At 34.1% G+C, this 25,061-nt stretch overlaps 2 protein-coding genes and 2 pseudogenes across 3 annotated transcripts; 3 read left to right on the top strand and 1 right to left on the bottom strand.

Moving 5' to 3' along the window:
- Positions 1–2,125: 2,125 nt before the first annotated feature.
- On the top strand, positions 2,126–4,680 carry LOC120126658 (rRNA N6-adenosine-methyltransferase METTL5-like). Of its 2 annotated transcripts, none has more exons than XR_005516475.1 (9): positions 2,126–2,293; positions 2,391–2,447; positions 2,543–2,640; positions 2,734–2,803; positions 3,022–3,070; positions 3,592–3,680; positions 3,786–3,833; positions 4,243–4,386; positions 4,428–4,680. XR_005516475.1 is itself a non-coding variant. In XM_039144792.1 (9 exons), the coding sequence occupies exons 1-9, from the start codon at positions 2,234–2,236 to the stop codon at positions 4,563–4,565; spliced, it is 642 nt and encodes a 213-aa protein (XP_039000723.1). In that variant the 5' UTR covers positions 2,126–2,233; the 3' UTR covers positions 4,566–4,680. The 2 variants fall into 2 exon arrangements, 1 of the variants encoding a protein (XP_039000723.1); XM_039144792.1 differs by having other exon boundaries at positions 4,243–4,302; positions 4,455–4,680.
- Positions 4,681–5,294: 614 nt separating this feature from the next.
- On the bottom strand, positions 5,295–8,918 carry LOC120126626 (annotated as a pseudogene).
- A 5,331-nt stretch (positions 8,919–14,249) lies between these two features.
- Positions 14,250–15,867, top strand: LOC120126670 (protein SPEAR3-like). Its single transcript, XM_039144797.1, has 5 exons — positions 14,250–14,673; positions 14,767–14,880; positions 15,274–15,344; positions 15,432–15,516; positions 15,609–15,867. Exons 1-5 carry the CDS (start codon positions 14,494–14,496, stop codon positions 15,720–15,722), a joined length of 564 nt encoding a protein of 187 aa, XP_039000728.1. The 5' UTR covers positions 14,250–14,493; the 3' UTR covers positions 15,723–15,867.
- A 6,573-nt stretch (positions 15,868–22,440) lies between these two features.
- LOC120126603 lies at positions 22,441–24,043 on the top strand (annotated as a pseudogene).
- Positions 24,044–25,061: the final 1,018 nt, after the last annotated feature.

A 25,061-nucleotide genomic window follows, 5' to 3' on the forward strand; every position in this document is an offset into this window, starting at 1 on the left:
TAATTATTAATGAAATTAATTTAAGTAATATATTTAGTTTAATAACTAAACGACATCCTTTTTAAGAGGGTTAAAGGTTGAATTTTTCTATCCCAAACATATGCATTTTTTTTAAATTTTATCTTATTCATAAGATGGAAATGCATATAAAATTAATATAAAAATATCACTAGATATCATTTAATATAATTGTTAAAAAATAACGATAAATAATTAAAATAAAAATTCAAAGTTGGATATAAATTAAAAGATAAATGAAAAATAGAAAAAAAGTTGACACGAACCAATTTATCATAGTGGATAAAATAAACGTTAATATTCTTAGATATCACGAGTTCGAACACCAACGACTGTAAAAATAAATAAACACTAATGATAGAGAGTATTTGCACTAAATATTACTTTGTATAATAGTTTAATAAAAGAAATAAAACTCAAAAGTTGGGCCTACATCGGTAATTATTTCACTTTCGCTTTTCGTTTTTAAAATTGTAATTTTCTTTTGATTTTTTAAAAGAAAAATAGGCCAAAAATTGATGGTTTATATGATGGTGTAATCCTTACATCACCATGAGTCCAACCCGTCTGGGGTTGGGTTGCTTACTTTCTTTTTCAACCATGAATTATCACCCCTGGTTAACATTCAACCTCTTCATGAGTTAAGTCATATTGTGTTATGGGTTATTACCTTCTTTTAAAGAAAATATTTGATAGGATGTATAATCAATAATTAATGTATGATTTTGTACCGGGTGAGTTTATAAAATTTTAGAGATAAAAATAAATTATCAATAAAAATATATAAATTATATAAAAATTTAAAATTTTTAAGGTATAATGTCCCGACAACCCTTCATCGATCCATCTCTAATATAACACATCATTTTTAAATTTTATTATTTTCATTCCTTTTCATTTGAAATTAATATTTATCACCTCTTTAAGAGACAACACATATATTGTCTTCGTTAGTTGAAGTATTTATAGTTATGTGATATTTTTAACAATCCTTTACAAAGCATAAGAAGTAAAATTTTTGAACCTATCAAGTCATTTCAGTGGTAAAAGAGAAGATTAATTTTGTTAAAAGTCATGGATTCGAACAATTACGTCTGCAAGATATGTGTATGATGTCAATAAATTAAGAAAATTTTAAACATATACTATCTTATAATTACCCAAAAGTATTATAAATAAATAAATAAAATATTGACATTAAAACAATATTTTGATTATTTAAGATTTGATTGATTGTTTAATGGATGATATTAAAAAAATTTATTGAAAAAAAATTAAAGATCCATTAATAAAAAATATTTCATTTTGAATTTTTAATCATTTAATTAACGATTTTCTTATCATTTCTTATTTTTGTCTTTTATAATAAACAAAAGATAAAGGTAAAATTAATAAATACGGAAAATGTTAATAGATTTGTTGCCATTATGTCTGTACGTTTGAATCAATTACTAACACTTGTTTTTGTTCTTAAGACGAGCTTGTAATATTGTTTATTCAACGAAGAAAGGAGAAGAAAGTAATTGACCCAATAAAATGTGGGGCATGAGCAAATTGGTCATAGCCCGAGGCTTCTTTGAATTGAAAACCCAACTTTAACATTGGACTATAAAGCCCAAATCCTCAAGCGAACATTGTTGGCGCCAATTATGACATTTATGGTAGACGATCCCATCTAATTTTTAAACTTTAAAACATTTTATTTTTAAATATTTAATTTAATTTAATAAATTTATTCTGATAATAAACAATTTGATATTGTTTAAATATATTTCAAGTTTGAAATCACGTGTGTTAAAAATATTTATTGAAAGATTCACCTATTAAAATGAATTAAACGATACATATCGGATTAATCAAAATAAAATCTTAAAAATTCGTGAGAGTAAAAATAAATTTTCAAGATTTAATATGCGAAAAAAATCAAATAACGGAATTGAGAAAAATTGTTATCAAAGGAAATGTTGTCAATGGCCGGCAATTTAGCTAAATTCCCCTTTCCATCACCAGAACAGAAAGAGCAAAAGCCTTTTAAAAGCCCATCATTCCTACTTCCAAAAAAGCCTGGAATTCCGGTATATCCCTAACATAGTAGGGGATTGCTACTTTGCTTGGCTTACTAAAGGGGAAAAGCAGCAGCACCAGGAATGATTTGCTAATCTTCTTGTCTCTACTTTTATTTGTTAAAAAGGGGATTCCACTAAAGCAAAAACAAATGAAGCTTAAACAACTAGAAAGCCTTTTAGGCGATCTTCAACAATTCTCAAACCCAAAGGTCTTTCTCTTGCCGTTGAAAAAAGCCCAGAATTTGTTAACTATGGTGGTAGTTATTGAATCAGTTCGTCGTGGTTTATCTGTTTAATTTAATGCAGGTGGAGCTCGAACAGTACCCAACTGGACCTCATATCGCTTCTCGCTTGCTTTACACTGTATGGACTAATTTTTCTCTTCTGGGTCTTCATTTTCTCGGGCTAATGGCTAACAGGTCATTGAGATTTTCTCTTTGTTTATTTTTTCCTTTTAGGCTGAGAATTCGTTTGAGGATATTAGCAACAAGGTGGTGGCAGATTTTGGTTGTGGATGTGGCACTCTAGGCGCTGCTGCTGCTCTCTTGGGTGCTGAGTAAGTAAACCCATTTTCTCTGTCTTTGTTGATTCCTTGACCTGAGCGCAGGTTTCTGGCATTGATATGGGTTTTCTTGTTGCTTTGAAATAGGCAGGTTATTGGCATTGATATTGATTCTCAATCTCTTGAAATAGCTTCTATGAATGCTGAAGATCTTGAGGTGCTTTCCCCTTTTTGTTGATTTTGATGTAATAGTATTAAGTCCAGAGCTTTTTATTGGCCTGAGTCAATTATTGTAACACCTGTTTATCCTTTACCTTTTTATCGTGCATCTTGCTTTTAATATCTGCTAGTTAATTTCGTTGTTTACTAACTTTACTTCATGATTTACGTGCTTCTTGATGTCTTTCTTGCGTTGCTTTCCTGATTGAACTGCAGTTGGACATAGATTTTGTTCATTGTGACATCAGTGGTCTAGGATGGAGAGGTAACAGTTCCTTCCCTTCCCTTTCCTCTCTGCCCCTCTGTGTCTTCGGAGATGAAAACATAATCGCTATTTTTTTTATTTTTCCCGGAAAAGTTACTGGTCATTCTGATACTGATACAGACAACCTATCCTCTTTAGGCGATGGAATCAATGGTTAGTTGCAGACAATGGTTTTCACTGGCACAGTGGAATATTTTGGGTGATTGAATATATGGCAACTGTATATAGCTAGTCATTTTCATATGCATATATTTATAGCGACATGGCTGATTAGATCTATGATAATTCAACTTGTTTCTTCTCTGGCTTCAATATATATTTATGCGGAAGATGCTCTATAAATTGAATGTATATGTTACTTTCTGGCCACAATGTCATGTTTACTGAATTAATTGAGAGAAACATAGTACAAACGTTTAAGTTTAAAATAATACACATGTTTAAATGGATGTTCTAGTGACTATTTGTTAATCTTAAGTTGTGATTTTTGTCTTCGTCTTATGGTTTCACTCCGTTTTTAGGTCAAATTGTTGATACTGTTGTGATGAATCCTCCATTTGGAACTCGAAAGAAGGGTGTTGACATGGATTTTCTATTTGTGGCATTGAAGGTTGAACTGTTGATCGATTCAAATAAAAAAAAATCAATCCATCTTTTTTTTCTTCCAGTGCTTATATGACTGATAGGCGTATTATTCATATCTTGTATGTGCCAGGTAGCTTCTCGAGCTGTTTATTCCTTGCATAAGACCTCGACAAGAGATGTAAGTAATTTGCTTTGAAATTTCTCCTAGTCGAATAGAAATCTATTAGGAATGCTTGCTGTGTCCTTGATTTAAAGTGTCGGATTCAAAGCTAAAATAACAAATTCTCTATTTATTAACGTTGACAAACATACGTTGTCCGGCATGGCATGTATTAGAAAGTCTAGCCTTATCATGGAGAAAGTAGTAGTTTGCTCTTATCTTTACTTGTTGGTTATGTTTATACCATCAAAGCTGTCTTTTCTACTAACATTTAACAACATTATTTATCTGGTTCGAATATCTAATCGAGTTGTCTCATGTCGTCTGTTTCATTTATGCAAAGAAATTTCAGTTGCATGTTATCTTTGCATCAGGATTATACTGTGTCTAAGAATTGCAATAATTTTTTTTCTTTTCTTTACTCTAGTATATCAAAAGGACCGCCTCAAGGGACTTAAATGCTAGCAGCGCTGAGGTCTTGTGCGAGGTCAGTAAAAGAAGCTTCACAATTTACTGACATTTCGATTTTAAACCACAAAATGTTTGTCATTGCTTTGCCGAGTTGCTTTTGTTTAATCGAATATTTACCTTACTCTTATATTTTCTTATCCCAATCCCACTCCCCCGTTTCATCTCCAGCTCCGTTTTGACGTTCCGCAACTATACAAATTTCACAAGAAAAAGGAGGTGGATATCGCCGTGGATCTATGGCGATTCGTTCCCAGACGGAGTCGTGGGAAGGACGATTAACTTTGGAAGTGCAGTTTAGGACCATGCTTGAAGAATAACTTGTTTATTTCTAGTATGTTAATTTAAGACACTCGGTTAAATTTCTATATATCAGTTTCCTAGTAGTGTTCTTAAACATGCAATATCCCCCTTGTTCTTAAATTTTAAAACATTTATTAAATTTATATATTCTTAAAATATTTAAACTCAAATTATATCTAAATATCTGATTTTGTCGCACCGACTGACAACATTTTATGTGAAAATATATGTTCTTGAAGATTGTTTAACAAATGATAAAAAGGGTGGAACGGTAAAAGATTTGTTAATAAATTAATTAATTTGGTGCTCGAATCTTAATGAAAAAGGTAATTTTTCGATTAACTCGTGTTTCCATTTTACAAAAATAAATTGGAGAAGATACGATTCTCATACAAATGAATGCCGCTAATATAGAAAACTTGGCTTAAACACATAAAAAAATAATCTGATTATCTTGTCCAAAATTAGTTCCTACCTCCATTACTCGAAATGCTTCCCACTGTTGTCAATGGAAGTTCCTATGTTTCCTGATCTCATGCTTCAGTTTCCATTTTAGTATTTCCCGTTGTCTCTCCAAGCATAAACCGAACAAACCTTCCAACTTTTATGTTCTCTCCAAGTGCTGCAACAATTTGCGTTACCAAGTCTTTAACCAACAGGTTGTCGTTCTTGATGAAGGGCTGTTCCAAAAGGGAGACCTCTTTGATACCGCACTTGCCAAGCCTTTCTTGCGGAGAAACTCCTGAGCTTTAACAATGTCCCCTCCAGCCTCCGAGAGTGCTTTCTTGCATCATTCCTGCTCCCGTTTCCTCACGGAGCTGCTTTACTAGTGCTGGTGATATAGTTGCTGCTGTTCATGCATATGAATCAAAAACAGAGGGACACATGATGAATGTCAAAAATATAAATATCATGAATGTTTAAACACAAACGCAATTGAAATTGAATGTCGCATTTGACGTGGAATGATATTTTCTTAGAAGTGCTAGATTTTGGGGGTTTCTTATCATTAAGTAGTTATCTCTCCCATCTTTTTAGGTATACACCCATGTTGAAAAGCACAGGCAAACAACACATTTTTTCAGCTTTAAACTAAATATAAACCTTCAGTCACATTTTCATCGTGTATAGAGCCATTTGAATCAGTAATCTCGTTGTTCTTTTGAGGTTCAGAGTTTGCCTCATCGATTTCTGAAGTAGGACCGTCACCCTTCGAAACTGGTGTCTCTATATGCACTTCCTCCTTGGTACCCTCGGATTGATTCTCTTCCTCTTCAACTGCTTCACTTCCTGAAGACAATCTTATCATCGGCCGATTCTTGTGATGGATCAAGGCTTGCATTGTTTTCCACTGTATATGCACAAAATCAGCAATAAGATATAGTAATAAATCGTATCCCCAAGTTCTCTTAACTATTTTTTTCCTAAAAGAACCATTGTTTAGTTAGAAACGACACCTTTATAGCATAAGACAGGTCATCGTTATGAATTTCTCATAAAATAGGTTTGATACCAGTGTAATGATTATCTTACCTTCAGCATCTTTTGTATCAGCAACATTTGGTTGTACATCTGTGCTAGCAACACTGCCCTTTTCATCTGGAATAACTTCAACTCCATCTCGAACAGATGCAGCAGAGGGAGTCCTATCCTCAGCAAGAGGTGTTTTGGCTTGTTCATCGGGAATACTTATGGTTTCATCATCTTCAACTGACGCAGCACCCAGAGTTTTATTCTCAGCTACGGGTGCTTCCGCTTCTACATCATCTTTTGCTGTAGAATCTTCATCAACTGAATTTTCAGAGGTCACTTGATCAACTACTTCTCCAGATGATCCAGCTGTTTCATTGCTTTCCACCACATCCACTAATGAAACTTCTGCACTACTTTCCAGAGACAAAGCTTCAACACTTGTCTTTTTCCTTCTCTGTGGTTTCTTCATCCTTGATTACAATATCAGCTACTGTATCTGTTTCCTTTTCAACCGTTTCATCCGCTGCAGTAGAGACAGTGGTTGTCTCCTCATCAACCGCTGCTGGTTGAACCTCTATTTTCTCCGACTTTTCTCTCTGATCCAAAAATGCAGCAATCTCCTTATTCTGACGAAAAGCCAGCAATAAAGGGATTTGTTGCAGCATACACCACACCTTGGCTAACCTGTGAGTCCAACTTGTGATCATCTCCTTCTTTCTTCATCGTCAAAGTTACCGATCCCCTTGTGATGCGCAAAACACAAACTTTGACTTCTTGGCCAATTTGCAGCGATGAGTTCCCCATCATGCTCGTAAGTCCGTCATCCGCTTCTTCTTCGTGGGGCAAGAATCCTTCTTCTCCCTCAGGAAGAGATATGAATGAGCCAGACCTAGTTAAATTCTTCATTGTGCCATCCTACTCTTGTACCTTGACAAATTTCGAGCTTTTCACATCCCTTTTTTGGCTGGACCTTGAAGTATTCTTCCTCGGAGGCCTTTCCCTATCAGTAGTGGTAGGGCCATCTTTGCGCTTACCAGCATCATCGTTTTCACGCATGGAAAGAGATATCCTCCCACTCTCAGTGTTTACTTCAACTAACCTCACCTTCACCTCTTGTCCAACAGAAACAACACTTGCAACATCCTTAACAAAGCTATCGCTCAACTGGGAAACATGCACCAGTCCTTCCGTGAAAGCTCCAACGTCAAGAAAAGCACTAATTGGTTGGATTGATCTTACTTTCCCAGTAAACATTGCACCAGGAATAAGCTCCTCATTCTTTACAGGAGGCATCTCACTTTTTCTCACAGGTCTAGTTCGTTTGGATTGAGCTGGAGCAGGTGTAGAACCAGGTGGGCTAGTTGATTGTTCGCTTGTTTCAACTGAATCCAATTGTGTTTCGGATCCTCCATCAGAAACTTCTGTCACAGAAGAATCAGATTCCTCCACTGCAACATCAGTCCCTGAGGCTGATAAATGAATCCCCACTTTTCCATGTAAGGCACGCTCTATTCTGTAGTTTCGAAATGAACAAACAAAGGTTGATAGAGGTAGGACGAATCTTGGTGAGGGTAAAGCATATCGCGTGTTTTTCCTCGATGAACTGCATCTTGTTAAACTAGTGTTCTTCCTTACTGTCCAGGCAGCACCAGGAATGAATGTAATGTTGCTAGCAGAACATGGGATCACAGGAGTCATGTTGACTTGAATGTAAATGTTAAACGTACAGTCTAAGCTAAAATAAGAGTTTCATCTGTATCTTCTCCTGCAAGAACATGAATGATGGGCTCAAAAACGTAAACTTCCTGAGTTTGTGATAAGCCATGAGATGTCCAAGCAACAGTTATGCTAAAACCAATGTGGCTAATATCTTCTATAAATCTGTCAAGCCGATAGGTATTATTCCATCGATTAAATCTGTCAAGCAATGTTCAAATAAGTGCATGAAACGGCAAGCATACTCGATCTAGCTGACAAATATGCCTTTTTAAGCTGTTTCACAAACCGTTAAGTGCTCAATATTTCAGGCAGATTTGATTAACAAGTACAGCCAAAGTAAAAGAATTCAAAACTGTTCGCCATCAATCGTCTGGCTGTTCTAGCAGCTGTGGAAAACCTTTTATCTTCAAATTGAGGTAATAAAATCAACTACAAACAAAAAGAAATTCAATAATTCCTTTTCTTCTCTCCTATTTTAAAGGGGATTTCAAAGCAAAGAAAAAATATCCAAATTATATAACATTGAGCATTTGAACAACATTCTATGAACTAACCGTTCTTATATAGGTGCATTAAGAACCAATAAGACACTTGGATGAAAACTAACCAAATTCTAGCTTAATGCCATAGTTCCCTCCCAATTAAATAAACAAGCAGAGCAGATTTCATTTCCAGAACACCATAAAAATTCAAACTTTGATATGATTCCTGCTGAACTGAACCGAAACAAGGAAAATTAACAACCCAGAATTAATAAGCGGAAGAAAAATGAAAAAGTAAGCCTTAATGAAATCATTCATCGCATTTGTTTCTCACCTCTAATGATTCAGTGTTAACTGATTAAGTAAAACAGTGGTCACTGATTTAATGCTGACTGATTTTAAATGATTCAGAGTCATTATCAAATAACATTTTACATCTAATTCATACATAACCTCATAATCATTCAACATTTGAATCTTTCGGCACTTAATCATTCTGGACTAAACAAACAACCTTAAGTTAAAAACAGTGATCCATTAGCTTATAATCAAGCAAAAATTATACCTTTTTGAGAGATAAAGCTGTCTGGGAATAAGTTTCAGGACGAACTAAGAAGTAAGAACGCATGGTGTTGTTTTGGTAATATTGATAGAGGCTCTTCCTCATGAGAAGTAGAACGAAATGTGGCTTTAAATCCTTATCTATGGTTTTTCTTCATGGATATATATAAATATATATGAAGTACGATGATGATTATGGGCTCATCTTGCCTACAAGCTTTACTCTCAGCCTTTAGTTTTTGATCGGTTTAGTCGTTGTGATGGACTTACATTGGTTTGGACAAAAGACGAAAACCCGTAGTACTTCGTGAATATAACATAACTTAGTACATCGTGGTCAGCCCAACATGATTAATCTATGGTTACGGTGCAGCTACAGATGATTATGGGCTAAGTCAAGTTTTTATTCCAATCGAACTTGAATGGATTTAGATTTAGAGAAGTTCCACCTAACTTGAAATCTAATTAGATTTTTTTGATAAAAATTTGTATTAGACTTGACATAAATAAATATATAAAAATTCTTATTTTTATTAGATAAAATAAATATTTAATTAAAAACATAGAAAGTGGGTATTATAGTAATTATTCTTAAATATATAAAAGTAAATTATAGTATTATTCTCGAGTCGGATAAAATTCTTTTTACTCTAAACTTGAACTCAATCTAACTTTATTCTTAAACAAAAATGAGTTGATCTGATATGAATCCAAATTTTATAAAATCTACAATCAATTCGAGTTAAAACTCATCAGGTTGATGTCAAATCTCTGGGTGCAGCTCACAAAATTGATCATCTTCCATTGGCATCAATGATCTTCTTAGAATATGACAACATGTATACATGCATACACATGTGAAGATAGTTGCTGCTGTCACTTTCTTGACTTATTATTTTTGTGCGAACGACAAAATTCAAAACCCATTTCTGCTACCTAACTTCTTTATATAATAAACTATGTATGATGTGGTAAAGAGCTCCATTATGAAAAGTATTCTATATCATATGTAATATGTTAATCGGCAACATGCATGCGTGCAAACAAGGTGGCTAGCTAGCTAGCTAAAATACAAGCTTTTAGGTTTAGGCAACATAAACAGAAACCAAATTTCATAATCATTCATTCATTCATCGTCAAGTAATATTCCCATCCGTAGGAGTCATGACCTTGTACCTTTCGTAATACTGCCATCCACATCATATATCATATACGGTTGATTTTAGGATATTATATATATATATATATATATAACAAAATCATAATTTTGAAAATTATAAAAATTAAAATAAATTTGATTATATTAACCAATCATTTTCTTTTATAATTATTAAAGAACATCATTAAATATTAAAAACAAGATCATATAAGAAAATAATTAAAAAATTAAAAAAAAATAGCATGGTCTATTTAGACTTGTTACAAGCATCTGGTTATATAAGAATTAATTTAAAGATTCAAATCAATGATAATTTAATAAAATAATTAAAGAGACGTAGTCAATTTCAATAATAAAAGTATATATATAAAAGTTAGTTGGACTGATATCAACATTTAAAAATATTGTTGATTTATCTAGAAAGACATAGTGTATTTTAAAGAGAAATTAACATATAAAACTAGTTGGACTGACATCTGCATTTGAAAATGTTGTATCGAAACTACCAAATAATAGTGTATGAATCATTTCAAGATCTTCCATAATAAAGCCCCTTTTTTTCAATTTCATAAGCCATTAAAATGTTGTTATACATTTTTTTTATCGTACCCTAAAATTTATGAATTGGTATTTCATTTTTTTGTTATAAAATCTAATACTTTCAAGGTTTAAATTTAAAGCACCATAAGTGTATAATCTAATTTATTATTAAAATTTAAATCGTGTAAGAGAATTACACATAAGAAAGTAACAAGTGTTGAATATTTAAGCAGCACCTTTCATCATGTGGTAAAGGATCTTTCCTTGAAGTTTCCATTTCCTCTTAAGCAATTTCTTTTTTCCAGTTGCATTACTTTATTATTAAAAGGGGTGCAATAAGATCTTACACCTAAGCTAAACATGGATTTAATGATATTTTTTAAAACTAATTTCCTCCTTGGCTCAGCTCCCTGCTCAACTGGTTAAAGAGATCTAGGTATCTTCAAAGTTTGTATTATAAACTCAATCATGCAAGGTTTCTATTTAATTAATTAAAGTATGAGATCTTGGTCACTATCTTGAGGCTGTAAGCTGTACAGTTGGTTGAATATAATATAGTTTACTACACATGCAAAATTTTGGGTATATTTATAATTTATGCAGACTTTGGAGGTGTTGGATGTGTATTTGTGTGTATAGCGATATATGAAGGAAACAATGGAATCTTACAAATATATATTATATGATATGGTCTGGATGAGATAGGCAACTCATTTAATCTCCAGGGTTGTACAAATGAAGGTTAATCTTCTAAAACACTTGAATAAGACTTTAATATTTTTGCATCTATTTATATAAAGATTTAAAATTTTAAAATAATCAAATAAAGGTTTAGTCATATTTTTTTAATAAAGACCCTCATCTGAACATATTATACCCTTATTTAACCTTTTTAAAAAATTAAACCTGTATTTCAATAGATTGTTATTTCAATAGATTTAGAAAAATTACACCCTTATTTAACCTTTTTAAAAAATTAAAACTGTGTTTAAACATTTAAACTAACATTAAAGACATTCTTGTTATACGGAGATATGAGCTAAATTGTATATCAATGTTAAAAAATGTCACAGTCAAGAGCATGGAATTATAATATTTTAAAAGTGTAAAGTTAAATCATCAATAAAATATATAAAAATTATATAAAAATTTAAAAACATTCCATCGTACTCTAGCTCTCCATGTCACTTTATAATTTTATAATTTTTATTGATCTTGATTTTTCGAATGATATAAACATAAGCTTATTTATTATTATATGTTATATTATATATATATGTGTTAGACTCTGCGATTTCCTAGGGATTATATTTGGTTTGCAAATCGTGTGAAGTAATTGCAACCTGTCTGTAAGGCTGTCGCATGTGCCTCAAATCTATTGCAGATATCTTCTCTACGCATCTCTCCACTACACTTTGTCCTTTTTTTTTATTATTTTTACTATAATAATAATTATTATTATTCATAGCTAATCATTTCACACCAAATCAACACACATAATAAATCGGGTCAAATCTAATTTTTGATCGATTCCGTAATTATAACTTTTTTTATCTGATAATTTAATTTTTTAAGATCCAAAATTTGATCTTTAATCTAAATATAATTTTTTTATTTGACAAATAAGAAAATACATGAAAAAAATATAAAGAGAAAAATATTATAATAATTATCTTTAAATATATAAATTTAAATTATATTATTATTTCAAGTCGGATCAAACATTTTTACCTTAAATCCAAACCGAATCTCATTCTTAAAAAAGGCTTATCTTGAATTCAATTTTTAAAAAAATTAATCCTAAAAATATCAGGCTATGATTCATCAAATTTAAGTCAAATTATCATTCCTACACATAAGTCTCACTTTTATTTGTTTATTTTTTAATCCTTTTTTAAGAATTAAGAATTATTAAGTGCATCATACTATTATTATCTAATTTATCATTATTAATTGTTAATTTTTATTAAATTACATGCCACTTGAGTTAATGTTTAATTAACTTACTAAAATATAATTATTTCCTGATTTTGTATTAGCTACAAATCTCATATAGGCTGGCAGCTTTAGGCTAAACAATTTAGCCTATAGAAATATTTTATATAATTTTTATTATGATCAATGATTGTTAACATTTGACTAGTTGGTGTTTGGGAGAATATTCGTGACTCAGCAGTGAACGATTACACGTGGCAAAATCGAGTGAATCCATGGCAAGTGGGAAGTCACATTGTTTAAATAATAAAAAATAATTTTGTATTTCTTTTCTTCGAATCATATGATTCATGACATGGAAGTAAATATTGCCCGGACATGTCATCCCCGTTATTAAATTTTTAGTTCATAATAAATTCGTTCTTTAAAAAAAATCATCTACAATAATTTTAAAATTTTATATTCGAACAATAATGATCTTTAAGGCTTATTATTATAATTTAAAAGGGTGAGATAAAATTTATATTAAGTATTTATAATTTTATTTGGATTTTAAACTTTAATTTTACAGATATAATTGATATATTGAGATAAAATCAGTTTAAGATTTTTCATAATAAAATGATTAATTTTTAAACAACTTGATTACATCCTCAAGCTATAACCCTCATTTTAAATTAATATTAAACTTTTAGATGTTTAAAATTCATTCTCAAAGTATCAGTATATGCTAAGTAAGTAGTTTGTTTGTACAATTGTTACAAAAATTATATGATAATATTGTGTGAAATAAATGATAATTAATGTTGAATTTAAATAAAATAATTTTTAACTTTGAGTTATAAAAAGAATCATTGAAATTTGATAAAATAAAAATAAAAATAAAAATTAAAGAGCATTTTAATACTATTCTAAGTAATAATCTAAGAGGACATGATACAATATTAATTATCGTTTGTGTCAGATCATATTATTGCATAATATACATCAATATTTACATGACAATTAATACTTTCATAAAGATTGTATTAATAAGAGGGATGATTAGTATGTACTGATTATTTGATGATGAAATTAAAACATTTAAAAATTTACGAATCAATTTAGAATGAGAGTTAATTTAAAGAAAAATTAAAATATTTAAAAATTTGATGATTAATTTAGAAAAAGAGTTAGGGAACATATTATAAAATAAACTCTAATTAAATATAAAATCTAAAATTCCAAAACTGTGGGGGTCTTCTATAAGATCAAATAATAAATGGATACGTGGACTGAAAAGGGAGCCAAAAGGTCTTGAAAGTTGTGATGAAATGTGAACTATTATTATAAAAACCCTATTTTCATAATGATTGATGCTTAACTAAACTCATTATATTATATTAAATAAAAGAAAGCTTTTGCCTGCAGCATTTACCTCACAATGCCATGGTTTAGGGTAAAATAAAAAAAAGTTCACATGTCCTCTATAAGAATGACCCACAAATCATGCATTAAACAGTTCAAATTATATTTAGCATTTATTAATCAAATACATTATGTTTCTACCTTACTTAGACATAATTCTATCAAATTAAAGGCTATTCTTTAATAATAATTTAACAGAAAGTCAATTAATAACATTAATGATTATTTCAAAAAAAGCAATAAGAGATTAAATGTCAAAACTTCAAAGAATACAGGGACCGATTAAAGAATTATACCATAAGAAGGTAATATAATGAGTCGGAAGTGCATTAAAATCTATGTATATACAGATATACAATCTCATCTCTGATAAATCTGTACAAAATCTGATCCAGCGATGCAATAATTACTTGGGTTACAAAAAGCTTAAAAATGGGCTGCCGTGGATACACCCTTTGATTCCTCTCAGTCTCTCTCTTTGCTGCAAAACACACCGAGCTTTGGATTTGCAAAGCTCAAAAAACTATCCCTTCTGATCTGATCAACTAACTTGAATCTCTTCGTTGTCACCGTCGTCTTCGTTTCTCCGTCGAAGTGAAGAGTAGGTAGCAGTTATTTCGGAGAACTAAACATGGAGAGGGGAGGTGGTTCATCGTCTTCGAGGAAAGGCAAGAAGGGTAATTCGGACAGGCAGGCTAAGCAATCCCAGAGAGGGCTGGGTGTTGCTCAATTGGAGAAGATCAGATTACATGGACAAGTGGCTTCTTCTTCCTACCAGCAGCTCCCTCGTTACCCTGCAAATTTCAACCAGGTGATTAATTCTTCTGTTTTTTTTCCAGCGATTGAAATGATTGGAGTTTGAGGAGAAATGGTTTTTCTTTTTTGGGTGATACTGTACGTGCAGGTAGATGATATGAGAGTGCAAGCAAGGTATTCATCAATGGCATCATCGTCATCTTTTTCTTATTCATCATCTTCCTCAGCACCTTCTTATGGTTTCCAGTACCCAAACATGATGGTAAGTGAACCAGCTACCATCAAATCCATTTTTAATTCAACACACACACACAAAAAAGTGATGGGCCATTCACTACCAAAAGCTTAGTCTTGTCAATGGATCCTTTGTTATTTGCTCATAATTTTACTTCTAGGTACTGCTAACCCTAGTTTACTAGTCGCAAGAACTCATCGGCATTATCAAACATGAATAAATATGTTATATGGATCCCTGGGTCCCGGTATAAGCATCAGATACAGATTTTATTAATATTCTTTTATGTATTTAAAGTATCTTTAGAAGTCACTGAGTATTGAAACAAATACTTTACTTACAAATGAAGAGTACGAGTAATATAGCATTGCAGTGAAATAAATCAAGTATCTGTCAAATTTACTTGAAATATTATTACAGATGGGGCTCGGCGAATATGATCAAAGAGCAAACTTCAGCTATGGTGATTCCCAACCTAGTACTACAGCAAGGTGCATATACATGTATATATTTCACAGATCAAAGGCTTTGTTTCTTTGGTTATAATTTCTTAATGTTTCAAATCATTTTTGCAACAGTTGGAACCCCAGCAGTGGCATCCTCGAGAGCCAACATTTTACACAACCGAACATGACCAGACAACTCCTAAACCCACATGTTGAGGTTTGTTATATGTACACATGAAACATCCTAGTTCCATGGCATGTCAAGATTCTGCTTCTTTTTCATTGATTTTTGTCTGTTTTTTCTTATAGGATTCACATTCGAGGAGCAAGATCCATAGGAGCAAGTCATTGGGGTCGAGCAGTCAAAATTCCGAATCAAGTGACACGCAAGAGCTCGATTTGGAGCTGAGACTGTCTTTGTAATCAGTAATTTTTCGTCGGCCAACTTGATTGAAAGTGTTATGCTATTCCTAGATATTGTAAGTTCAAGATAAGTGGTTTGATTCTTGCAATTCATCATATATATACATACAAGTTGATCATGGAAGTTGTTTGAAATTTTCATTTGAAAGGAAGCTTTGTTGGAAATAAAACACTCACACAAACAACTTTTATTGAAACTCAAACAAATATTACAAGAGTACTCTCACTCAAAAAACAAGAACTACAACTCACTCTTATAAGACTTTGCTTCTTCACTCACTTAGAAGCTCTTAATTTTTCTTTATGCTTAAAACTAAAATGGGAAGGGGTATTTATACTACTCAAGAACAATCCTACACCACACAAATAAACTAATTTAAACCATTACAAATTCAACAAATATCTAACTCTCACCTAACTAAATTGATGTAAGCAATGACATCATTAATTAAATGATGTAAGCAATGACATCTTTAATTAAATGATGTAAGTAATGACATCAATTTAGTTTGGGTTTGGGTTTAGGCTCCCATAATGGATCAAGTTTATGATCCAACACCCTCCCTTAAACTTGATCTCGTGACCCCTAGTAGGTTCCTTAATCTTAAGAAGTCTTCGCTGGTCAGTGGCTTGGTAAAAATATCAGCAACTTGATCTTGTGACTTCACATATTCAACTTCCACATCTTTTCTTGCAACACACTCCCTTATATAGTGGTAGCGAATATCAATGTGCTTGCTTCGATCATGGAATACTGGATTCTTCGCTAAGGCAATGGCTGACTTGTTGTCGACACAAACCTTGGTAGGCTCTTCTTGTATCAAACCAATCTCCTTCAATAGATTTCTAAGCCAAATTGCATGACAAACACATGAGGTAGCAGCAACATATTCCGCTTCACAAGTGGACAATGTGACAATCGGTTGTTTCTTTGACATCCATGTGAATGCAATATCTCCCATGAAAAATACGAATCCAGTAGTGCTCCTTCGATTATCTATGTCTCCACCCCAATCACTGTCGCTATATCCAACAAGCTTGTAATCATTAGAAACTGAATAGAACAAACCAAAGTCAATTGTACCTTTCAGATAGCGAAGAATTCTCTTTGCAGCTTTAAAATGGGTGGTTGTTGGGGATTCCATGTAGCGACTAACCAATCCAACTGCGTGAAGAATATCGGGTCTCGTGCAAGTTAGATAGCGTAGACTTCCTACCAAACTTTTGAAGAATGTTGGATCTACACTTTCGCCTTCTTCATGTTTGGTCATCTTGATCCCGTATTCTGCCGGTGTGCTTATTGGCTTACAGTTCTCCATCTTGAACTTCTTCAGTATCTCCTTTGCATAGCTTTCCTGTGAAATGAAAATTCCATCATTTTGTTGCTTAACTTCAATGCCAAGGTAGTACGCCATGAGCCCCATGTCTGTCATCTCGAATTCTTTCATCATCACATCCTTGAATTCATTAAACATGCTTGGGTTGCTTCCAGTGAAGATCAAATCGTCCACGTAGAGGCACACAATCAAAATATCTTCATCTTTGATCTTGATATATAGAGCATGCTCGTAGGGACATTTGTTGAAGCCATTCTCTTGGAAGTACTTGTCGATTCGGCTATTCCATGCCCTTGGTGCTTGTTTTAGCCCGTAAAGAGCCTTCTTCAACTTCAACACCTTGTCTTCATGCCCTTTGACTTCATAGCCTGATGGTTGCTGAATGTAAAGTTCCTCTTCAAGAACTCCATTTAGGAAGGCGGACTTTACATCCATCTGTTGTATCTTCCACTTGTTTTGAGCTGCCAAAGAAATGATTAGTCTGATAGTCTCCAATCGAGCAACAGGAGCAAATACCTCATCATAGTCAATTCCAGCCTTTTGACTATAGCCTTTAGCAACTAGCCTCGCCTTGTGCCTTTCAATATCTCCTTTGGCATTTTGCTTTGTTTTGTACACCCATTTGACACCTATCGCCTTATGTCCCTTGGGAAGTAAGGTAAGTTCCCATGTGTCATTCTTCTCGATGGCCTTGATTTCTTCGTCCATCGCATCTCTCCATTTCTTTTCTTGTACCGCTTCTTGAAAGCTCACTGGTTCACAATCGGCAAACAAACAAAATAATGTAAGATTATCTTGTCGTTCAGTTACCTCATAGAGATCTCTAAGGCTTCTTGTGCGTTGCACAACTCTTTCACTTTGACTCCCACTTGACGATGATGAAGGTGATGAGTCTCCTTGAGTGGTTGATGTTGGTGAAGTGGGTGGAGTTGCAAGCTCTTGTTGAGATTCATCTAGTTGCTCCCTCATTGTCTGCTCATCTTCTTCAAACTGAGGAAAGAAATTGAAGTCATCTGTATGAGAGTTAAAATCCCATTCTCCTTCTTCGTTGAAGACAACATCTCGACTAATCACAAACTTCTTATTGTCTGGATTGTATAACTTGTAGCCCTTCGAATTAGCATCATAGCCGATGAAGATAAAACTCTCGCTTTTATCATCAAGCTTCGTTCTTCTCTCGTCTGGTACGTGAACATGGGCTATACTTCCAAAGGTTCTCAAGTGGGAAATGCCAGGCTTTCTTCCACTCCATGCCTCTTGCGGTGTCTTTCCCCATACACTTCTTGTTGGAGATCGATTTGACAAGTAGACTGCACACGATACTGCTTCCGCCCAAAATTCTTTGGGTAGTTTCTTGCTTTTGAGCATGCTTCGTGCCATGTCGAGGATTGTTCTATTCTTTCTTTCTACCACACCATTTTGCTGGGGGGATCTAGGAACTGTCATTGGTCGACGAATTCCATTTGCTTCACAGAACTCTTGAAACTCCCTGGAAGTAAATTCTCCACCTCGATCGGATCTCATGGCTTTGATCTTTCTACCGCTTTCTCTCTCCACTGCTGCTTTGAACTTCTTGAAGACTTCAAAAACTTCTGACTTCTGTTTCAAGAAATATACCCAGGTTTTTCTTGAAAAATCATCAATGAAGAGAAGAAAATAGTTATTGTTACCGAGAGAGCTTGGCTTGATCGGTCCACACACATCGGTATGGATGAGCTCAAGTGGCTTCTTAGCTCTTGTCTCTGACTCCTTTGGAAAGCTTTTCCTGAATTGTTTCCCGACTAGACACCCTTCACAGAGCTTGTCAGGATGGTTGATGTGAGGTAGTCCTTTCACCATCTCCTTCTTAGATAATAGCTCTAGACCTCCAAAATTGAGATGCCCAAATCGAAGATGCCAAAGCCATGATGCATCTTTGTAGCAAGCTTTCAGGCACTTTGCAACATCATTTTGTATGTTGATCAAGAACATTCTATTCTTTGACATCGACACTTTAGCAATGAAGTTATTCTTATCATCTTTTATAGAAAGATTATAATTATTCATATGAATATCATAACCTTTCTCTACCAGTTGCCCTAAACTTAAAATGTTACTTTTCATATTGGGCACATAGTAGACATTTGAAATAAATTGATGTCTCCCATCTTTCAAACGGATAAGAATGTTACCTCTCCCTTTCACTGCTATTGTGGAATCATCTCCAAACGAAACATTTCCACTTACTGACTCGTCTAGCTCCACAAACATGTCTTTCCTTCCACACATATGATTGCTTGCACCACTGTCAAGATACCAGGAATTTGCTTGGCCACCATTAGTTTCCTTTCGTGCTAGAAGAAGAGTTTCTTTGCCATCTGTCTTTTCCTCCACGTAATTGGCCTTCTCCTCAATTTTGTTGTTGGGAGCTCTACATTCTGAAGCATAATGCCCAAATTTTTGACAATTATAACATCGAATTTGAGATTTGTCATACTTTGAGTTTGGATTAATTCTTCCACGGCCTCGTGTTGAGCTTTCTCCTTTCTCATAGTTATTGTTGGAATTGTTATTGTTGTAATTCCAGCCTCGTCCACGACCTCGACTTCCACCTCGTCCATGGCCTCTACCTCTGCCTTGGCCACGTTGGTTTCTATCATTGCGTTGGCTCTCATGCATATCCTTGAGTTGCAGCTTGAGGAGTTGCTCAGTAAACTCATGCTTCTTTTTATGCTTCTCTTCGTATGCTTGCAATGATCCTTGGAGCTGTTTGATCTTCATTTCTTCCAAGTCTTTAGTTTCTTCAATCGTCACGACGATGTGCTCAAATTTGGGATCCAACGAACGGAGTATCTTCTCTATTATCCTCACATCGTCTAACTTTTCACCATTTCTTTTTAATTGATTAGAAACAGCTACTACTCTTGAGAAATAATCTGAAATAGACTCAGATGCTTTCATGTTTAAGGATTCGAATTCACCTCTTAATGTTTGGAGACGAACCTTCTTCACTTGCTCGGATCCTTTATAAGAGGTTTGCAGCTTCTTCCACGCTTCCTTGCTAGAGCTTGCACTTGAAATCTTTTCAAAACCATCATCATCTAATGCTTGATAGATGAGGTAGAGAGCCTTCTTGTCTCTCTTTCTTGAATCCTTCAAAGTTGTCTTTTGATCTGGTGTAAGAGTAGCAAAAGCATCATCATCCGCAGGCTCGTTATAGCCTTTCTCTATGATATCCCACACATCTTGTGATCCAAGAAGTGTCTTCATTTTGATACTCCAATTGTCGTAGTTGTTGTTGTTGAGTGTCGGAACTTGGAATGGTGTCATACCATTTGCCATATCTCTCAATATAATGAGATTTTGTAAAATCCGATTGCACGGATGAATCCGGAACGATGAAAAAAAAACTTTGGAGGGACTTGGACAACTCGGTCAAGGGCTCCAACTCGGCTGACTCGGCTCAACTCGGTGAGTCAACTCGATTTTCTGGCAGCAGTCTTCCGACGATGCGTGGCGGTGCGTCAGAACTCAGATTGAGAAAATTCTGGCGGCGTCGTATTCCTCTCGTCGAGACCTTCGATCTTTCCAACTCGCTCTGATACCACTTTGTTGGAAATAAAACACTCACACAAACAACTTTTATTGAAACTCAAACAAATATTACAAGAGTACTCTCACTCAAAAACAAGAACTACAACTCACTCTTATAAGACTTTGCTTCTTCACTCACTTAGAAGCTCTTAATTTTTCTTTATGCTTAAAACTAAAATGGGAAGGGGTATTTATACTACTCAAGAACAATCCTACACCACACAAATAAACTAATTTAAACCATTACAAATTCAACAAATATCTAACTCTCACCTAACTAAATTGATGTAAGCAATGACATCATTAATTAAATGATGTAAGCAATGACATCTTTAATTAAATGATGTAAGTAATGACATCAATTTAGTTTGGGTTTGGGTTTAGGCTCCCATAATGGATCAAGTTTATGATCCAACAAGCTTATGTAAGAAAAAGGTAAATTTGAATAGTGGTAACAGAATTTTGGGTTTGATCCTTCATATGAATTTCGAGTTTGATTTTAATATTTTTCATTTTTTTGTTAAAAAATACAAATACATAAACTCACTTGTGAAAGCAATAATATTAAATCTGCTACAATTATTATATTAAACTGATTGGCTCCAATCTTAATTAATAATCAATTTGTAGTGATTAGTTTTTTGTCTGTCCATTACAAGTGAGTTTGACATGTTTTGCCTCTTTTTTTCACTGTACATAAAGTGTCCAACTTTTTATTTTAAATATGTTAATCAAAAGAATGTATAACCAGTCATCAATATGACCAAGAAGTTTGTTTAAAATATTACCCGCGGGTAATATAAAAACTATGATTTCAACCCAAAAAATCACCCTCCCAAGTTTGTTTAGAATTTAAGGTTTATAGTTAAAGATTAAGAGTTGAAGTTTAAGTGTAAAAAGGTCATGAAGAGATTCGGATTTAAGTAATTACGTGATATGTGTACATTATCAATAATTAAAAAAAATTATAAACAAATATCACATTATAATGACTGCATACTATCAAAAAATATATTAATTTTCTTTCAAATAAATTAATATCTAATGAACCATAACACCAATTCAGTCAAACAAACAACCTAATAGAAATTTATTTTTCAATCTCATTTCAACTTAGAGGAAACAATGTAACTAGCCTGACAGAAAGAGTGGTTACTTGGAATCAATATGCAAAATCGCCATTGATTGAACAAATTGCAAGGATTAATTTTGAGAGTAAACTCAGGGCCATTTAATCTACGTATATGGCGAACAAGACACCCACCTGATTATCTAAGAGCAGTTTGTTCTTAAATTATGCATACTTTTTTTCAAGTTTTCCTCTATATCAGCAGTCAAAACTCATGTTGGGAATCAATAGCTAATACAATACCTATAAAAAGGAAGTGAAAGAAGATCAATAGCCAACACAAAGCCACCCGCAGGGGATTCGAAATACAAGAAATAAAACATATGGCGACGGAACCACGTCGAGGATTTTCTGGGGAGGCCTGTGTATTGTCGTCCCTCTCCTTTTCGTTTCCATCAACTGTCTTCCCGCAGACAAACCACCGAACATAAGGAATAAAGGCATTGCTGAAAATATTGTTAGTGCTGAGACTAATTTTAAGGGAATCTGGGAGCTGTTTTCTCCAAATTCCGGTGTGTCGGCCATACACTTGATATTGCTCCCCACGACGAACAGCGCGTTGATGTTGGATTCCATCATCTTTAAGACATCGAGATTGAAGTTTCAGGACCCGCATTGCCAAAACGTCGTTATACCCAATGGTCCCGTTGAGGAACATTGCTTTGCGCATTCGGTTCTCATGGATTTTGAAACAGCAAAGGTTAAGCCACTCAAGGTACATTTTTAGCCATCCTGATGCATGCTTTATTTTACCAATTGATACTTTTAGATATCCAATCTCTATAATTAACATATTTTCTTAATTAACAGTTGAAGTATGATACTTGGCGTTCATCCGGTGCCCTTGACGTGAAGGGACGGTTAGTAAGCACTGGTGGGTATAATAATGGCTCCGACACAGTCAGAAGTCTCGATATATGTCCCAGCTGTGAATGGAAAGAATACCCCGGCACACTTGGAAATGGAACATGGTACTCATTTTTAATAAAAAGCCTCGAATGATAAATTATGGATTTTTTAAAACACTTAAATATATAGGTATTTGTTTTTGTCACTTTTGATTGAAGGTATGCCACACAAGTAACTTTAGCCGACGGTAGATTCATGGTGTTCGGGGGTCGTGATTTCCCGACATACGAATTCGTTCCACCAGAAGGCCAACGCAAATCCAAAAACCAAGTAAACGATTTCAAGTTCCTTCGAGAAACTCACGATCCCGTCGAGAACAATTTGTACCCTTTTGTCTATCTCCACACAGATGGAAACCTCTTTATCTTCGCAAACAACCTTTCGGTCCTCCTCGATCCGAAGATTAACTTGATTGTCCACGTGTTCCCAGTCCTCCCCAACGGTGCTCGAAGCTATCCTGCATCGGGATGTTCTTGTATGCTTCCGATCACGCTTCAACCCGACGAGAAACGTTCCGTCATCCAGGCCGAAGACTTGGTATGCGGAGGCGCGGCGCATGACGCTTTTACATTGACGGATTTGAATCGACCCAAAGTGTTTCCCCCGGCGACCAAGGACTGTGGTCTCATAGATATCAGCGAAATGCAGAAAGCTAACTGGAAGATCCTGCAAATGCCGTCGCCTCGTATTTTGGGCGACGCCATGGTTCTTCCGACGGGAAATGTGCTTCTCGTCAACGGCACCAAGAGTGACTCCGCTGGGTGGGATGATGCGAGGGACCCGAATATGGTCCCCGTTTTGTTTAGTGTCTCCAGTTCCAAGTTTATAGAACTTAATCCTTCGACTATTCCACGTATGTACCACTCATCGTCGGCGGTTCTCCCCGACGGGAAAATCCTCATCGCCGGAAGCAACACGAACGACGGATACTTAGATGTCGCCCTCTTCCCCACTGAGACCCGTGTCGAAAAATTCTCGCCGCATTACTTTGATCCAGCATTGGACCCTTTCCGAACTGAGATTTTGTTCTACAAGTCGGCTAAGAAGCTCACTTATGGAAATCAATTCGAGGTGCGAGTCTTTGGTGGCGACCAGAACCTTGACATGCAGAAGCTTCAAGTGAATATTTACCATACGCCATTTACGACACACGGTATCTCCATGGATCAAAGGATGATTAGACTGGGAATTTACGGAGTGAAAAAGACGTTGCCGCAAAGGACGCCTCCGTCATTACTCTTCAAACACCACCCAACGGAAACATCGCTCCGCCCGGTTATTACATGCTCTTCGTGGTTCATAATGGGGTGTCTTGCCGCCGTGCAATGTGGGTTCAAGTGAACAAGGGAGCTTCGGTCAGCAAAGACTTGTAAATATGTCTCAACTCTCAACACTGATATGCAAATTTGCCTGTAATTCCTTTTTATTGTTTTCTTCAACACATTCTTTTTGACTTCTATTGTAGCGTACTTTTGTCTTTATTTATTTATTGTAATTAAAGCAATGAAAAATATTTTTTTATGCAAATATAGCTACTAATTTTATTAAAATTAAAAATATTTAAAATCATAATAATGGTTGTAAATTAGACATTTAATCATAATATCTTCCTATAATCAATGATACAATAAATTAGTTATTTGAGATCATTCAATGAATATATAAGAAAAATGTTAAAACTTATTCAAAAGACAAAGATGCAAATAAATATAATTGTGTTGACAAACAAACCACAACATGAGATTAAACTATTAAAAGACCACCGACAATTGCAAATCGAAATCGAGCATCATGAGAAAACTATCTATGAACGTAATTCGTGTATTCAAGTTCAATCCGAGGGTTTAAAGTAGAGAAGATCAACAATATAACAATAAACATCATCAAATTCAACCCTAAAAAACAACTTAAAATGTGTCATAAAGAAAAATGAAAAACGCACCATAAAGACATAGAACAAACATGTCATAAAAACATAATTATTAGAAACTAAAAAAAGTAAATATGTGATATAATAAAGTAAATAAGAAACAAAGAATACACGCGGTCGGTGACTAGCACCAAGACTAGTGTCATCGTTTGTCAAACAAAATAAAAAAAAGATACAACCTTTAGGATTTAGAGAGAAAAAGAAGAATCGACTAACACTAAATATGTTTGATATTTAATGAAAAATAATTTTATTAATTAATACTCTTATTGTTAACATTTATTTTTTAATAGAAGCGGCTAGTCTTATTAAAAAGTGAATATTCAAAATTACATTAAGAGAGTACAACTATCATCGTAAACTATATACATAATTTGGACATTTTCTTATAACGTTGAACTAGTCACTTTAAATCATATAAGAACTCACATGAAAAAATTTAAAAACCTAACCAATTGACT

The sequence above is a fragment of the Hibiscus syriacus genome, unplaced genomic scaffold (genome assembly GCF_006381635.1).
Source record: "Hibiscus syriacus cultivar Baekdansim isolate YM2019G1 unplaced genomic scaffold, ASM638163v2 tig00001436_pilon, whole genome shotgun sequence".
NCBI classification, from domain to species: Eukaryota; Viridiplantae; Streptophyta; class Magnoliopsida; order Malvales; family Malvaceae; genus Hibiscus; species Hibiscus syriacus.